Source organism: Salvia miltiorrhiza, chromosome 6 (genome assembly GCF_028751815.1).
Source record: "Salvia miltiorrhiza cultivar Shanhuang (shh) chromosome 6, IMPLAD_Smil_shh, whole genome shotgun sequence".
NCBI lineage: Eukaryota > Viridiplantae > Streptophyta > Magnoliopsida > Lamiales > Lamiaceae > Salvia > Salvia miltiorrhiza.
Window position 1 is genome coordinate 19837283 of NC_080392.1, and position 19245 is coordinate 19856527.

The 19245-nt window shown below is 35.2% G+C and overlaps 1 protein-coding gene across 1 annotated transcript; it reads left to right on the forward strand.

Annotated features, from left to right (window-relative positions):
• The first annotated feature begins 4473 nt into the window (after window positions 1-4473).
• Window positions 4474-14453, forward strand: LOC130990373 (AMSH-like ubiquitin thioesterase 1). Its single transcript, XM_057914595.1, has 14 exons — window positions 4474-4797; window positions 6605-6669; window positions 6797-6872; window positions 6984-7172; window positions 7382-7461; window positions 8713-8815; window positions 8891-8937; window positions 9160-9487; window positions 9626-9715; window positions 9842-9904; window positions 9971-10045; window positions 13421-13483; window positions 13959-14011; window positions 14131-14453. Exons 1-14 carry the CDS (start codon window positions 4675-4677, stop codon window positions 14300-14302), a joined length of 1527 nt encoding a protein of 508 aa, XP_057770578.1. The 5' UTR covers window positions 4474-4674; the 3' UTR covers window positions 14303-14453.
• Window positions 14454-19245: the final 4792 nt, after the last annotated feature.

Here is a 19245-nt window from a genome sequence, read left to right on the forward strand (position 1 = left end):
CATATCGTTAAATTTTTTATCAAGAGAATTTAGACCTCCTAAGAAATTCATATTACTACCCTGTCTTGAGGTCAAATTATAATGACATTCTGTCTTTTTTATTATGTGGGTTTTATAACAGAGTTCTGCGATGTCAAGGTAGTTATTGACTGCGCAGAGAATGTAAAGTATGTGGGCTCGGCGGATAGATGAGGGAGAGATTTGAAAGAAAGGGATGCCAAACCGCTTGCACACTTCCACTAAAAATCGAGAAGGGGGTAATTGGAGACCGGCTTTAACATGGGCTACCCATATAGGTATTGTGTCGGAGGACCAATGCCCGTCACCATCAGGCATATCACCGGTGGGTCGTTGTAGCCGAACTTTTAAATTCGAATCTTCGGTGGAAATACGGAGCATCTATCGTATTTCGGCTATTTTGGAAATAGAAACGGTGGATCGTGGGAAACCGACACAGGTCATATCGTCGTCCTGATTTATCGCTTGTTGGTGGGCTCCAACAGTGGCCATGGCAGTTCAATTATACTTACACTTGGGAAATCGAAGAAAAATTTACAGAACGAAGGGAGAATGATCGGACGAAAATAAGAAAAAGAGGGAAGCCTAGTACCTGAAAATGAGAGTGATCGAACGGAGAAGAAGAAATGGACAAACAACGGCGAGGAATAATGATGAACATAAAAAATAGTGGCAAAGTTCGTCAATGGCGGAAACAGGAAGAAGAAGAAGAAAGAAGGAAGATGAAGGGAGGAAGTATTTATAAGGGAATTTGAAAAATGAGAGAGGGGGAACTGATTAGGGTTGGGAGTTGTGCGATGGGAAGGGAACAGTTTAGATCATGTTTTAAATTGGCGATTACAAACGAAGGCTGAGATTAAAGTAATTCAAAAGCACAAATGTGGGGAAGTGTAAACGAGTACTCAAACGGGAAGAGGAAGTGTCAGAGCATTAAATACGATGGGACAACATTAGTACCAAGCCCTACGCTGAAATGACTGCACCGAAAATACTAACTATACTTAATCTACAAAAATTCACAATAAATACTTACTTCTTTTCGTAGATTAGAGGGAGGAGCTAATGAGGGGTAAGATCCTCATCAGCGCAGGACACTACACTTGACGTCCACTGATACATGATATTTACTATTATTATGTTTGGGGAAAAACTAACAATGGAGGTGGACGATGAACTCTGAAGTAACTAAGGCGAATTGCACCTGAGCAACACAGGTCAAAAGCCTATTCAAGATCTGCGCAGTTCTCTGAAGACGCACCTGCGCAACACCTCAAAGAAGAACTTGCACAGAACCTTGAAGAAGAACCTGCGCAGGTATACCTTCAAATAACTGCGCAGACCATCAACTACCCTCTGTTAAAGACAGAAAAGCTGCAAGATCGTTAAGAAAGGACAATCAAGAGTGACAGTGACACTGGGAAGACGTCTGTGCATGAGAAGCGCGTGGGAAGGCTAAAAAGACCTTTGTACCCCTTTTCTCTTGTATTGTCTATAAATACCTCATAGTCTCTTGTAATCGGATTATTCTCTCCAACTCACAGAAATATAGAAAGTATTTTGTATCTGTAAGTATTGTGCTCCAAGAAACCATTTCATCTATGTGGATTCACACCATTCAGGTCCTTCTTCATCTCATTGTATTACGTTTATTGAGTCGATGATTGTGGACTTTATCACAGACATACAGAGAGAGGAACAAAAAGGTGAGAGCCTGAGTGAGGTAAAAAAAAATCTTCTATTCACTTGAATATCTCTGTCATTCAATCTTATTACCGTTGCGGCAGCATGTTCGCCGCCTCGAGCTTTTCCATCCAATTGCAAGGTACTACACCACTTTCATCATATAAATTAGGTATAATATGCCTATTTGAGAAAATGCTTAACTCATTTGTACATCGTATATTTACTTATTTGATATGTGAATTTGTTTGCGTTTATGAGTAGTTTATTTTTCTTTTAGATTAAAAAAAAAAAATCTTTTTCTCTACGTGGACGTCCTGTTTGCATTCCCAAATAAAAATTACTGAATCCACCATTGCAAGTGTGTAAAGATAATACACACTTACACACCCGCACGACCTAGCGCGAAAGTGTGTAAGCCTGTAAGGATAAACACATGCTACAACGACATTAGCAACGACAATGATGTAACAAACACGACTACAAGGTAAATGAGCAATCAAGGGTGGCGGGAATTGGGGAAGAGATGAAGCCAGTGGTGGAGGGGGTTGGGAAGATAAATTGATTGGGGTTGGGGTGGGGGAAGAAGCTGAAGTAGGGGTAAAGATGTGTTGTGCTAAAAAATAACACGTAGAAAAATAACTATAGAAAATACGAAAAAGACGTTGAACGTTGAACTTTGTATTGATTTAGCGTAAAGCTTTGAAAGTAAACAATTCTATGCGATCATTGATGAAAATTGATTGATGATCTTCGCCTTGGGTTTTTACATGTATTTATAGATGACGTAGAACGAATCCTAATAGGAAAAAGACTTTTATTTGACTTGTACTTGAACTATAACTCTTTGCCTTTATCTTCATGTCTTCGTGTTGTTCTTGGCTTTGAATTAGAGTTGACTGGACACATCGGACTTCTTTAGATAAGATTGTCTCCGTGAATTTAGACTTGTTCTATTGCGAGCAGCGAAGTTCGAGGCTTGGCAGGGCTGATTTGGACTTGGCAGCGCTATTCGTAGGGAATCTTTATCTTTCTTGGTTATTTTCCTCCGAAATTCTTGGAATGTATATTTTTATCCTCATCAAATATGTAAAAGGGAGTGTGTATTATGATGGAACCCTCAAAAAGTAAGAAGCTAGTTTATTGTTGGAGGAGATATTCTAGAATAAAGTAGGTGAGTTTCTAAAGTTGATGTGACAGTTTTATGTGGCAATTTGAAAGTTGGAAACTAGCTTCATAGTTGGAGGCACCCTTAAAAATTGGACGATTTGGGGTTTATCGCATTTTTTAAAGAAAAAAAACGAGGAACTGTATCATTAAATTCACGTGAGTCTCGGACTTATGTATATTTTAATTTTTATATGCATACTGTGTCCAAAGTCCAAACAACTCTACGTAATACATATTTATTTTTGGAATGGCCACCGGTATATAGTGTACGTGTCAGGTGCGCTCGCCACCTGCGCAGCCCATTCCTCGTCTCTATTCTCCGCCAAATAGCTCGCGCCAATATATGGTCAAGATTTGAATTTATATAATACCTAAGGAAGTGATCAACCAGATCTCAATCCTATTAAGAGGGTGTTTGACTGAGATTATAAGCTCTTTAAAATAGCTTATAAACTGTTTAGATCAAAGTTTTTGGCAAAATAAGCTCATAAAGAGCTTAAAAGCTGTAAAAGTAAGTTCTAAAAGCTTATAAGCTCTCAAAAAATAAGTTTACCCACCCAACTTATTTTCCCATTATTTTATAAATAACACTCATGTTTAAAAAAATAACTCAACTATGATTTTTTATTTGGGATTTTGGTAAATAAAATCACGAACTAGTTCGAGATTGTAATTTTAATGTGACTTTTGAAGTGTGACAAATTAAATCACCACCTTTTCAATTTTTGCATATCCGTCTCTCCAATTTTTTGTGTGATCATCGGAGTACCGAATTGGAACTTGCGTAGATTAGTAAAGACGATGTCATTTTTGTGAGGCTTAAATGACGTTGTTTCGTACAATTTTAATTTCAATTTTTCTCAAATTATAAAGGGGTTGTATCCTGTATCTGCACCATAATTTTCAATATCAACAATTTTATTCCAAACACTCTAAAAAAATAATTGTATTGTAAACAACGTCGTAGCATGAATATTATGTGGCAAACTAATCCACATAAACTCCAATTCAATAATCGTAATTTAATTGGAGTTTATATTAAAAATCGCCACAATCATATACTCCCTCCGTCAGCGATATTGTTTCCACATTGTGGATGGCGCGAGTTTTAAGAAAAGTGGTTAATAATAGTAGATAGTAGTGGATATTGTAGTGACTGGAGTTTGTGTCCCACTATTATTGTGAGTGGAAGTTTGTGGACACTACTTCTATAAATGGAAGTGGAAACGATATCGCGGACGGACCGAAATGGTAAATGTGGAAACGATATCGCGGACGAAGGGAGTATCATTCTAATTTCATATCTCTAACAAATATTTTCTCTCTCTAACTAATAATTTTCTCTCTGGCTTATAAATTCAAATATCCAAACATTTTGACAACTTATAAGCTCTTATAAAATAATACTATCTTATAAACTATTAAAACATCTTATAAGTTTCTAGAGTTTACAAGCTCTTTAAATAAGCATAGTTAAATACTCTCTAACTCTCGTTTCTCTTTCAATCAATAGATCGAAGGTTCGAGTTACCAACAAAAAATAATAATAAATCATTATTGATCCTATTTTAATTTTTAAGAATGAAAACAAAAGAAAAACACCCCAACTCTAGAGTAAAATGCGCCTCAAAAAAAAAAAAAAAAAAACTCATAGCCTTGGGGGTGGCCGAACGGCGTCGTTTGGCCCTCGGACTTTCCACATCTGGATGTGGATATTGTTCTTCTCCTTCGCTCTTCCAAGCCGAAAAGTCACCGATCAATCAACTTTCACAGAATTCAGAGAGAGAAAGAGAGTTTTAATCAAAGATGATAACTCGATCTTCAAATGGAGGACGATTTAGCATCGCCGCCGTTACCAAGAAGATCGACGTTGACAATCGAATTTCTCTGCGCTATTACTACAGAATTGCCGATAATATTCTCAAGCAGGTTCAATACACATAATTGGAGCTATTTCGCCTTTGAATTTCTCAAATTTCTTTTGTTTTGTCAATATTTCTACCTTTTTGTTTCACTTATGAAAAGCTGTATCCGAACTTCGACTTCTCGTATGGTTTTTTTTTTTTTTTTTTGAAGCATTCGACTTCTCGTATGTTTGATGAACTACGCGGCATTTTACATTTGTACCAATGGGGTTTCTTTTACACATAATTGCTTCTAATATATTGGGTCACGTGGGGGCACTACGTAGGGGTCGCAGTGGTACTAGTTACATAATTCGTTTGTAGTTTCTGATTCCAATTGTACTGTCTGAAGCTTTGAATCTATATATGGTCATATACCATCATGAAGAAAATGGAGAATTACTCAAGTATTTTGATGCATCTTGCTGATTGTTTTGCTATATTTTCCACGCTTTTCTGACTGTTTTACCCATTAAATGTGTTCAGTATTTTGTTTTTCTGGCATTGTGTATTAATTAGTGTATCGGGGCAAAAGCTGGTAATGTCTGAGCCGAACCTTGGTGATCCTGTCCATCCAAATTCAGTATCAACTTGAACATATATAGTATTTGGGATGGGCATGCTTTAACTTTAAGGTGGATAATGGACTTCGTATGTAATCATGTCAACGCTTCCAATATTATATTCCTTATATCAGGGGCAGTAGGAATGTAAACGTTGGGAATATGCGCGTAGTGAACGAGAGTTTGTACATTAAATTGTGGTTTTAGGACGTTGTGCCTCTTACTAGGAATGACAAGTATGTTTCGAGGAATGACAAGTATGTTTCAAGGACTGACAAGTATGTTTTTGGAAACTAGATTACCCTCATCCTTTTGATTTAGCACAGTTTTTGGCCAAAGCAATGTAAATTTCTGCGGATATGATCTACTTTTTGACCTTCCTGGGGACATGAATCAATAAAACATAGCTGACAAATTTGACAGCTGGTGAAAAACTCAAAGGCATATGGTTTGTCAAACCGTTGAGGGTTATGAGTGGATTTCCTGATATTATCCTGTGTCTTATCAAGTAATAGTAATCTAGGGGTATTAACAGGTTGTTTTCTGTTATTCAAGGGACATTATTACACGTGAGAGTAAGAGCTGATTGGTTTGGGACAGCGGTAGGTCACAATATACCAGATATTAGATGCTGTTGACACCCATCAATTTCTTGCTTGAACTACTTTGGAAGTATGCACATTCAAGTGTTACTTTCAGATTACAAATCAGGGAATATCACCTTCGGTTTCTTTGTAATCAGGCCTCCATATGTTCATTGAGACATCTAAAAACTAATTTTCTATTATATGATGATGCATAAGAAACTGTTATTGTTCGTTTGAGTTTCTTGGTAAAAGGTTTTTACCTGACCTAGATATAGAACTGTCTGCTATCCTCAATTATAAGAAACTGCTACTTTGTTCTTTACTTTTCTGCTTCTAGATAACTTGAAACTAATTCTTGTTGTGAAACTGCCACCGAGCACTAACATTTGCTTATTTACTTCATTTGATTCTTTTTGCCTACATTACTTTATAGACAATTATAATGGGACATATTTGACCCATGTCTAGAAAATCTTGGCACAATATCTTTGTTTGATGAGAATACCTGATCCTTTGTTCATATATCTGGAAGTACACATTTCATGTTTACGGTTTGAGTCACATTATTTATTTTTAATTCCTTTCTCCCACTATGTTCATATATCTTGATCTCTCTTTCGGTCATTTATTTTCTGTTATTTCCTTCCATATTGAGTACTTGATCACACTTTGTACGATGTAGGCTGACATCTTTCGTGAAGAAAAGAATATTATTGACCTGTATGTCATGCTCCTTAGATTCTCAAGGTGAGAAACAATGCTGCTTTGGGATTTGTTGTTCGATTTAGTTACAATTTTCCAAAATATATATATTATGTAGCACAAAATATGAAAAACTCAGTTTATGAAAGCTGAATGTTGTCTTTTGTTTTAGTTTGGTGACTGAGACAATACCATGCCATCAAGAGTATAGAACATCTCTACAGAGCAGTAAACTATATCTCAAAAGGGTAACAATTGACAACTATTACTCATCTCCTTATTACTATTATTGTACTGATTGTGTTGGTAGTTTTTGTCAATTGGTTAAATTCTGTATTTGCCTTAATCTGCTTTTTCAGAAATTGAAAACTGCACTGACTGAGCTTGAGGAATTGAAACCAGCTGTTTCAGACAAACTTCAGGAGTTGCAATATAAACAAACTTATCAACTTAATAAACAGCAGAAATCTCAGCGAAGTGAAACATTGGAATCATCAGTTGAACGGCCTCTTGTTAGGCGAAACTTGAACGATTATACTAGAAAGCAGGTATAATTATCATAGACAGTCAATGGATATCATATCATTGGGATATTTTATTTGTTGAACATAATTAGACTAGTGTTCTAAATATTATGTTTATGATTCATGTGTATCATACGAACTGCAAATCACTCCCCCCCCCCCCCCCCAATCAATTAAGCGTCTTCTGCATCAAATGTACTAAGTAAGAAAAGGTACATTAAATTGTTTTGCAGCCTGTCACTAACCAATATGGATATCAAGTTCCAAATGCTCTCTCACTTAGCAAAACAACTGGTGAACATCTCCAAAGAGTGTAAGTTGCTATCTGTCATAACCCTGTTTTATCTGTTATAACTCTGTTTTCTGTTAACAGAAAAATGCATATTTTTGCCATCACTCCATCCTACTTATTATGCTTTTATGCATATTTTCCATTCACGACAGGCATTGAGGGTCCAAATTGTTGTATGTGGTGTCAAATACAATAACCAAAGATATCTGGAAATTTCTAAGCTGTTTTACTAGAGCAATCGATGCTTTGCTTCCACTGATTAGTGATAACGAGAAATAATATTCTATTCTAAACTCTTCTTTACAATTTAGTCAAAGTAACAAGACAGATCTTATCTCGGAAAACAGATTTAGGAGACAAAGCATGTTTGCTCCTAAAAACCCGAATTAGAACACCAGTGAGTGTTTTCTTCGTTCAACTGAAATATAACTAGTGAAGGGGGGAGTCTTGCATGAGACCGTCTCACCGTGGACTGGGTTGAGATCTGGATCCAAACCCATATCAAATGACATATTTGTATTTAGAAATACCATTAAAATTACAAATATACAATTGAAATATGGGTTTGGATCTGGATTTTGACCTGTCTTACAGTGAGACTGTCTAATACTCCTTCCGTCCCTGAAATAGCTTCCTCTTTGGGGACGGCACGGGTTTTAAGGAAAAATTGTAAAGTGTATTGATAGTGGAGAAAAAGTGTTATTATTATTATTGGAAGTTGTGAAAAGGTGTTATAATTAGTATGGGGAGTGGTGAAAAGTGAAAGGTATGAATAAATAAATATTATTAGTGGTGGAGTAGTTGTCCAAAAATGGAAAGAAAGAAAGAGGAAGTTATTTGGGGGACGTCCCAAAAAGGAAAAAGAGGAAGTTATTTCAGGGACGGAGGGATTACAAGTTTTTGTGCTAGTAAAATGATTATAAGAAATTGAGAGAAAGTCCTAATAGGGAACAATTGATGCACAATTTGATTATGGTAGTGATTATTTGTTTATTTTCAAATTGCAATGGTATTGGTTTCACTGACTAGTTTATGTGATGTGTATAAGAAATATAAATTTATAATCCTGAGATTTCAAGAGATATGTTTATCAGCTCAAATTGTTTCTTGGTTTGTCAATCTAGTAAAAATCTCATGTAGTTTAATTTCCATCCTGAGCTATGTGTTCTCATTTCTGTTGATTACAGGGAAGACTAATATTTATGTTGAGCTGGATTATCTTTGAATATTTTTGTGCCTTTATTCAATCTCTGTTTTGTTTGTTTCTTGTAGATCATTAAGCATTCCCCGGCCAAAGGAGGAAACTCTTTCTAAACATTCTATTTTGGGCCCAAATGGGCTTCGTGGGCAGTGGCAGGGTCCAACTCACTATAAGGTAGTGTAACAGTCGCTTTCTATCTTTTGCATTTCATTGAGTGAACATTTCTTTGATTTGATTTTATATGTGCAGGTTCAGTATCCAAGTAATTTAGACTTCACACCTATTCAGATCCCAGGGTAAGCTAATACTAAAACATAATGTTCCCTTTATGTCATTTGGACTTCAAGCAAATCACTACTTATGTTTAGAATTTGTAGTTGTTGATTTTGGAAACAGAGTTTTCTCTGTGAACATAGTACATGGTTTTCAAAAATCTACCTACTGTGAATGATGCTTCTATTGTCCTTTTTAATGCCTGCATGGTCATGTGATGATTCATGGGTTTTGTGTCCATTTAGGATTATTAGCACTCAGAATTCTATTGAAGATGGGATTGTGATGAAAGAGGAAAATGGTTGCTCAGAACAAGATAAATCAAGCTTGGAATCTGTAGTTCTGCCAAAAACTGATAACCACCAGATTGAAGAATCTATTTCCCTCATTTCTTTTGAAGATGAAAGTGCTTCACAAAGTGAGGTTATTAGACAACCTTCTCCTCCACCTATTCTAGCAGATGTACAGGATTTGATTCCAGCCTCAACGCCGGAGACGCAAACAGAAAGTAGGTTGGTAAATGCTTCTGATGATGCTTTAGTATGTACCGAGGATCCCCTACAGTTGCACATAGTAAGGTCTTCCAACTCTTCCATATTATTCTCAACAGTTATCTGATTCCTCTCTGAATTTCTTTATCTTTAAAAGCATCTGTCTGGTTAATGGCTTTCAGAACTTAGAAAATGATCATTGCATTCATTCTTGTATCAGCCAACCGAACTGATGAACAGTTTTATGAAGCTAGCAAAGTCCAACACCGATAAGAGCTTAGAAACATGTGGTGTCCTTGCAGGTTCCCTCGTAAGTTCAACTTTCATTCTGCTCTTCCCTTCAATGTTTGGAATTATATCTGCAAGCAGGTTATTTTGCTGGATGTGTTTCCCTATTCTTTTTTCTGAACGAAACAATTTTTGTCAACTACCACAGAAAAACAGGAAATTTTACATCACTGCTCTTATTATTCCAAAGCAAGAATCAACTTCAGATTCGGTAAGCCAGAGTGCTACACATATACACACTATGCCAGTTTGATACTAAATCATTTTTCTCAACCAGTGTCAAACCACAAATGAGGAGGAAATATTTGAAGTGCAGGACAAGCAGTCTCTTTTTCCCCTTGGATGGATTCATGTAAGTTACCTTTGTGCTTTCTGGGGGGGCCTTAAGATAGTCTACTTCTCTATTTGATTATTTTAAGATTCAGAATATGTTTTTGCTGTCTTTGGATTCTAGTTTAGTAGGGACCTTAGAGTCTTGCTCCTCTAGGTCCTGACACTTACTGATAGCTTTTGAAAATGGTGCCTGAAAGGATTTGAAGGATACTTTTTAATCCTCGATTAGGTTCCCTGTTTGCTGTATATAATGAATTAAGCTCTCTTGTCTGTACACATGTGCAACTATATATATATATATGTATATATATATAATATATATATGTATATATATTTATATCATAAATACCAACAAGATGCATTAATAGCACTAGTGCTATACCTGTTAAAATTTAGTTTCATGAAGTATTTTTGCTGATACTGTGTGTATGGCTTCCTAGCCTACTTGTAGGTTTTATAGAAAATAATTGATAGAGTAAAGGCGTATGAAGATGAAGAAATAAGAAAGAAAATAAAAATACAATATATAAAACTCCTCCTGCGAGGCCCTCAGAGAAAAATATCTCTGCCCTACAGCTATTGCTGTCCCTAAACAATGATCCCAAGATAATTAACCCTAAATCGTAAAGAACTATATATAGACCTAATGACTTGAGGCCCAATTAATTAACTTGGAGCCCATGAGTCTTGACCTAAAAACTTAACCCTAAATAATTGAACTACTGCGAAAAAATAAAAGATAACTATGAACTAACAAAAACTAATATAATAAAGATAATCCTAAATCTGCAGACTGCAGCTGATCTAACGCTATCAATTGCCCGCCTGTCGAAACAGCCTTGTCCTCAAGGCGGTTGCTGATTCATATGGTCCCATGGGACTTCCTCCTTCAGCCCGGTATCCTCATAATTCTCTAGGTCCCTGCCCGGGTCATCTTCCATGTCACCGATTAAAACCTGTAGTGTTTTAGGTGGGCAGCGATGCAATGGCCCATATTTCAGGCCGCAGCGAAAACAAGTGCCAGCTGCACGGTGTTTCATGTACTCCTCATTGGAGATGTTGCGAAAATTGCGGGGAGGGGCAGACGAAGTGAGGGAGGCAGCCGGGGAAGCGGACGACGTGTGGGAGACAACCGACGATGTGTTCGTCGCTGGTGGGGCTGGCGATGTTGCATGGTCTATCTTTCGAGCAGCCTGTAAAGCGGCTGAATAGCTGAAAATTACACTATCTTGAATCTGGGCTCGCAGATGCTTCTTCAACCCACCCAAGAAAAATCCCAAGTAATGCGCATCCGAGAAATCAGGAATTTGTGAAACCCTATTCTCAAAAGCGGAGATATATTCCTCGAGAGAACCTGTTTGCTTGACTGCAAGCAAGGCTTCATAGCCGTTAATTGCGGACTCATCGCCATATCGAATCAGCAACTCCTGACGAAAAGTTACCCAATCGGGATTAGGTATTCTCCTGATCAGCAATTGATACCAAGACATCGATGACCCTGACAAGGCTATCACGGCGAACTCCACCTTCTTCGCCGCAGGTGTCTGGTGCACCAAGAAATACTGCTCTGCACGTGCAAGCCATGCACGAGCATCAGATCCGTCGAAACTGGGCATCTCCATCTTCTGCAACATCGGAGTGGGGGAACATTCTGACTCCGACAGCGAGGGATCGGGGCCCCGATCAAAGTGATCAATGGATTTCAACTGGGCGAGAATGGCGTCAAGTTTAGAATCTGACGCTGCTTGCTTCGCCGCCGCTGCAGACTGGGCAGCACGAAGTTCCTCCAGTGCCTTCTCTATCTGCTCCATGCGTTGTTGGTCTCTCGTCATCGTCATCTTTCGATCCGGCAGGTCGGACCAATTTGATAGAGTAAAGGCGTATGAAGATGAAGAAATAAGAAAGAAAATAAAAATACAATATATAAAACTCCTCCTGCGAGGCCCTCAGAGAAAAATATCTCTGCCCTACAGCTATTGCTGTCCCTAAACAATGATCCCAAGATAATTAACCCTAAATCGTAAAGAACTATATATAGACCTAATGACTTGAGGCCCAATTAATTAACTTGGAGCCCATGAGTCTTGACCTAAAAACTTAACCCTAAATAATTGAACTACTGCGAAAAAATAAAAGATAACTATGAACTAACAAAAACTAATATAATAAAGATAATCCTAAATCTGCAGACTGCAGCTGATCTAACGCTATCAATAATTAGACTTTCCTGTAGTCTCAGGACATGGAGGGTGTAAATCCAATTGATATATTGGACGACGGAAAGGATATATGTGGTGTCTTGGTTTTGTTAAATAAGTCTATTTAGAGTAAGATATGTCAAATCCAGTCACGTTAAGCCCTAATATTCATTTTGGGGAAGGTTGAACTTCGTTATTTTCTTGGACAGCATGAAAGCCATTAGTGAGCTTTGAATGAAACTTGATTTTTCATGTTTTGTGAGCTATATTAGCTCATTTTATGGTTCCAGATAGATTAATATTTGATAGATTTAATATTTGTTAGATTTAATTCTCTTTCATTTAACTCGAATCAACTAATACTATAATATGTAACATTTTCTATCTATCTGCCATTAAAATCCACCAAAGTGCTGTAATTTCTCATCTTTTCAAAGCTGTAGTGTTTGTTTGTATGACAAATTTAAGGCACATGGCGCATGAAGACACCGAGGACAACAATAAACTTAAAATGTTTTAAGCCCACAAGAGAAACTTTTCTGTAGACATGAAATAATGACTGAATATCCCACTTATTACATTATACTTAGTAGACAAAGCATGCTCCTTTCGGAGGCGTGGCGAATAATCGTCTTAAGGCAAGATAGGACTAAGTCATCCTTGTTTATGACTGATTAGTTTGTCTTCAAGTGAAAGAGTCTAAACTAATCCAATGGGTTAAGTGCCTTCTTCGAGGAAAATTTAAAACTTCAAAACTAGCCAATGCATCAGGTGTCTCTGTGGTAATTCTCCTTACATTTGCATTAGGAAATGCGCTGGATAGCATCAAAGCTTACATTGGACCCAGAATGATTATTCTGTTTTGTAATAGATGAACTCTCCGATACCTGCTTACCCAACTCTACTTGCCAACTTTTTTCTGTGGAAACTTTTTTGTGGCTTGTAGTGTTTATGTATGCATATAATTAAACATATGACTTTCCTTCACATGTCTGTTAGTCCTGAGCTCTGAGTTTCCTTTGAAAATATTATTTATTTTCTGTCAGACAGAATGAAATGATGCCATATTATGCTATTGTTGTGGCTAGTTTCCTGGTCAGCCTTGTGCGTTTACTATGGTTTCTCAGTCAAAAGTATTTTAGTCAATCAAATCATGTTGGGGATTAATATATTAAAAGCTTCTTATTGTTTTGCAGACACATCCTACACAATCTTGTTTCATGTCATCAATTGATGTACATACGCACTACTCTTATCAGGTAGGAGCTCTTGTATACCCTTATCAATTCTCATCCTTTTGGTGTTCATTATTTATAGAGGAAGAGAGGGGATTCTGTGTCTTTTGGGGGGGGGGGGAGTTTATCTACCTTGTTTATGAATTAAACACTTGTGTGTTTTGTGGCAGAGGGTAGTGTGGTCAGGGTTAAGTCTAGGGTTGCTTGTGGGCCTCAAATCCTAGATATTTGAAGAGATAATTTTGTTTCAGATATATTAGAGACTGGAAATTGTATATTAAGATGAGGCATTTTTAATAGTATAAATTTTGTTCTTATCCATAAAACAGAAAAAAAAAAAAGAATACCAATGATTTAATTAAAATAAGTTATCCATCCTCCAGTGTGCCTACAATGGCATGCATCAGTGTTAAAAACATTATGATCTTAATGTGATTAAAATGTAGGATGTTTGATCATCCAATTTTTTTCCCTTCTTAAAAAACAAACGCTTCTACAGATCATGTTGCCAGAAGCCATTGCCATCGTCATGGCACCAAGAGACACTTCAAGGTTATCTCTTTGTGTTAATCTCTCATTGAATCTCACTGTATTCTGTTATTTCTTCGTCATGCTGAGTCGATGATAGTAAAAACTTGATTTACGAATGCTTATATTTGTTTCATTATTAGGACCCATGGCATTTTCCGGTTGACATCAGGTGGCATGACAGTCATCAGGCATTGCCCGCGACGTGGTTTTCATTCCCACGATCCTCCTTCTGATGGTAGCCCGATATACAGACACTGTACAGATGTTTATATGAATCCTAATCTGAAATTTGATGTCATTGATCTACGTTGATTACTCTGAATTTTACTGGCGTTTGTTTGATATAAATGCTAATTCATGATATATCATTGAATTACATGGTGTGTTGAGTGCATTTGACTAGCTGAATATATGTAAAATTTGAATTACCAGTGTCTTTTAATGTGCAATTTCCGTTGATGAATTTCTTTTTATACGTATTCAGCGGTTTGCAACTAACTCCTTGTGGTTAGAAACTTAGAAGCCTCTCAAAACTGTAACTTCTCTTTGAATCTTACTAATACGTTTGCCCGTGCATCGTTGAGAATCAAAATTAAACGATATATTTAAATAAATAAATATAAATATTAAACATCATCAAGATATAAGCAAATGCAAAATATATTTTTAAAAATAAAATAAAATAATTCATGTGCAAATGCAAAATAATACTCCCTCTGTCCCGCCCAAGATGTTACATATTCCTTTTTGGGCCGTCCCAACGAAGATGCTACATTTCTATATTTGGCAAAAATAAGGAATTTTAAACACTTAATTGACACTAATTAAGTATTTCTTTATTACATTCTCTCTTACTTTATCACTTTATTACATTCTCTTTCTTACTTTATCACTTTATTACTTTCTATCTCCTACTTTATCACTTTATTATTACACACTTAAAACATTAATTTACAACTCCTTAAATCCCGTGCCGAAAAGTAAATGTAGCGTCTTGGCCGGGACGGAGGGAGTATATTTTAAAAAATAAAATATTTTTAAGATGTAAATTTTTAACTTTGTATAAAGTGTAATGATAATTATAGTTATTAAACAATTAAAAATTATTTGATAAAAACTAACATTGCACATTATTATTATTATTATTATTATTATTATTATTATTATTATTATTATTATTATTATTATTATTATTATTATTATTATTATAAATCAATAAATAAATATTTTATACACAAACATATATTAAAATTCATGTTTGAAATTATATTTTTAATATATATAACTAATTATTCATCTACAGAGTTATATTAAAACTAATACAAAAAACTTTAAAAACAAGTTTTAAAATGAACCAATATATTTTCCTTAACCTCTAGTACATTCCAAACTATTATAAATAAAAAATATGTAGAACATAAAACATGATACTACTATTTAATTATTTTCCATTTAAATACACAAAAAATAATAGAAAAATAAATAAAATTAATATAGTAGTAAAAAAGTAAACATGTGATTAAGGATGAAAAAAAAAACTAAAAAAAGTAGAGAGGAAAGAGAAAGGAATTTGTTTTAAACTTTAAATTACCATAACTTATTCATTCCAAACTTAAATTTTATGATTTTTAAAATTAAAGAGTTCTAAAATGAATCAATAAAATGTCTTTCTCTTTAATTGCAATAAAAATTACTATGATAAAAAATATATGTAAATAAAATTATAAAAATTGATATTCAAAATAAAATCAATATAAAAAATTTAAAGAAAAATAACAGCACATTTAACATTAAGAAAAAAACTTATTCGTTTAAATATTAAATTTAATAAGTAGTGTATAGTAATAGTTAAATTTTAAAGAAAAGGTATAACATATTTCATTTTGAGGTAATATATGGGAGTACCTATTTCCTATTGTAAATTTAAAAAATAGCCTATGGGATAAAAAATTTAAAAAATTAAAAATTGGCCACTCTACTTCTCTCCCTCCCTCACACCATCATCTACTCCATTATCTCTCTCTCTCTCTCCCTCTTCCTTTTTTTTTTTTTTTTTTTTTTTTTTTTTTTTCTTTCTTTCTCCTTCCTCAATTATCCTTCGTTCGTGGCTCTGATTCGTGTTGCGAAAATCGGGAAGACGTTAACTCGAAGGTTTCGAAGAATTGTGATGAATTGAGAGGACGGTCATGGTTGAAATGTGAAATTGGAGTGATTTTCATATTACAACCGACAATTTTCATATTACTGATATGAGAATTGCAGCCGACAATTTTCATAATATTGATATGACAATTGTAGCCGACAATTTGGAGTGATTTTCATATTATTGATATGAGAATTGGTTACGGCAAAATATGAAACTGAAGAAAAGCTATAAATCAAATCAAATTTGACGATGAAGCGTAGTCTGTTGGTAAGACGCTTCCCCTCCAACCAATAGGTCGAGGGTTCGAGTCACTTTAGGAGCTAGAGTGTGAGTGAGTTTTTTCATTTATTTGGTTGTAACAAATTTTAATAAATCAAATCAAATTCATACTCATTTTTAACATTAAAAAAATATTTTTTTGATGAAGTGTGATTTAATCGATTTTGTGATGTTGGTTTGAGAGAAGTTGGAGTTGTTGAGGACGCGTCGCGGCGGAGGTTGGGGGAGGGGGAAATTGGGTTTTTTAGGCTTACAGAGTCTAAAATTATGATGTTCTTGAATTCACAATCAAATTTATGAATTCACAATTAAAACTAAAATTTACAACTAAATCGTTAGTGTTGGTTGTAAATTCGAGTTTAAAAGCTTGAATTCAAAACTGGTTGTTTTGATTGTGAATTCGAGTTTTAAAACTATAATTCACAACTGAATTGCTAGTGTTAGTTGTGAATTTGAGTTTTAAAACTGAAATTTACAACCAACTTTATTGTTAGTTGTGAATACGAATTTTAAAGTTTGAATTCACAGCTAGAAATAGTGGTAGTCATGAATTTGAGTTTTAAAGCTTGAATTCACGGCTAACAATATTTCTAGTTGTGAATTTATTTAAATCTTGAATTCGTAACTAAAATATTTATAGTTGTAAATTCACGATTTAAAACTTAAATTCACGACTAACAATATTTATAGTTGTGAATTCACGCTTTAAAACTTGAATACACGACTAACATTATTTTTAATTGTGAATTCAAACTTTAAAACTCGAATTCACAATCAACACTAGCTATTCAGTTGCGAATTCGAGTTTTAAAGCTTGAATTCACAACTAAAATTAATGTTAGTTGTGAATTCGACTAGTTGTAAATTCGTAGATAATTTTTAAATTTTTTATATGCAGGGTAAAATGGTAAGTGTGACATTTTTTTTTTTTCTTAGTGACCAATTTTTAAATTTACTATTCCAAAGTGGCTATTTTTAAAATCCACTCTTTCATTTTTAATGTATATAAATGTCAATCTAAAATTAAATTTAATTGAGAAAAGATAATAACAAATATATATGTTTATATAAATAAATAAGAGAGCGCTTTTGAAATAGAGTGGATTTTGAAAATAGCCACTTTTATATAGTAAAAATAAATTTTACCCACTAATATAAAAACTTAAAAAAATACCCACATTTACCATTTTATCCTTACATATAAATTTTTTACAAATACCCACGAATTCACAACCAGTGAATTCACAACCAAAATTTATTTTGGTTGTGAATTCAAGTTTTAAAACTCGAATTCACAATTGAATAACAAGTATTGGTTGTGAATTCAAGTTTTAAAGTTTGAATTCACAACTATAAATAGTGTTAGTTGTGAATTCGCTTGAATTCACAACCAACATTTTTTCAAGTTGTGAATTCACAACCAATAAAACTTGAATTCACAATCAACACTATTTCAATTGTGAATTCACAACCAACGCCGATAATTCAGTTGTGAATTCATAAACTTGGTTGTGAATTCAAGAACATTTGTACAAAATTGCATGATTTTCATCAATTTCTTCATTGGATTTAAACAATTAAATTGGAAAAAAAATAATAGTTTTTTTAACCGAATCGAAATAACTGAACGATCAACTTGATTCGGATAAAAAAAATTAATCCGTCGATCCACCACTAAAATATGAACATGAATAACTCAAATAAAAAAAATTGACAACTAAAAAAAATGATTGGAAGTTGGATACAATAAAAATGAATAACTCAAATTCAAACCAAGAATTGCTACAAACACCATGAAATTCAATACAACAATTGTTGCTGGCATAAAAAAAATCACAACCAAAAGAATTCCCCCAAATTCAAAATCTAGGGCTCAAAACCTCAACACACCACCGAAAGCAAGCCGCCCTCGGCGGCGTCGCTCTCATCCAAGAACAAATCCTCCGTGCCCCTGACGGCGGCGTGGCCGCCGCACGCCACCAGCGCCACCACATCCAGCGGCACGACGATTTTCCGCCGCAATCGGCCGGAGCTGACTCCACAGGTAGCGCCGCGGCGGCCGGAGTAGACCGAAATTTTGAGCTGCGGCCTTTTGGAGGTGGAGAAGAGAGAGGATTTGCCGGTGAGCCTGTCGAAATCGGGTTTGGTGAGTTGGCGGTGGCCGTGCTGAGGCGGCGGCGTGGTGAAGGACGGAGTTAGCGGTGGTGGCCGTGGGAGCATGCGGCGGCGTGGTGAAGGGAATGATCGAGAGAAAGAGAGAGAAGATAGAGGGCGTGTGGGTAGAGAGAGAGAAGAGAGAGAGAGAAATGAGAGAATGAAAGAAAATTAGGGTTTGCCCATTTATATAGAAGGGTAATTTAGTCCATTCAACAAAAAAGTGGGTAAAATTTTAAGTTTTAATTTGAGTGGGTAAAATTTATTTTTGTTATAAGAAAGTGGGTACTTTGATATATTAGCACTTTGAAATAACCATTTTGAAGAGGGAAACACAATATTTGGCTACTAATTGAAAAAATATAAAATTTGGTCATTTTTTACATTTTAAGACTGTTTTGCCCCTAATTAGGGCGGGCCAGATTTGGGTTTGCGCGTGGGTTAGGCACAAATCGTGTTGACCAGCACCCAGACCCTGACCCGCATCCTGATTTGAGCCCGTATCCTGACCCAAAGCGTATAAATGACACTGTCTATAATTGACACTATTAAGTTATATATAAAAAAATGACACTATTTGGTTATACAAATCGTATAAATGACACTATGGTGAAATTGATGTAGCATTGTATAGTTTATCCCTCCCTATATTAGTTGCAAATCTCATCCAAATGCT

Excerpts from the sequence above, each read along its gene's own strand:
- LOC130990373 (XM_057914595.1), top strand. The coding sequence starts at position 4,675 with ATGATAACTCGATCTTCAAATGGAGGACGATTTAGCATCGCCGCCGTT. Across the intron at positions 4,798-6,604 it reads CCGATAATATTCTCAAGCAG|GCTGACATCTTTCGTGAAGA; the intron begins GTTCAATACACA and ends TGTACGATGTAG. Across the intron at positions 10,046-13,420 it reads TTCCCCTTGGATGGATTCAT|ACACATCCTACACAATCTTG; the intron begins GTAAGTTACCTT and ends ATTGTTTTGCAG.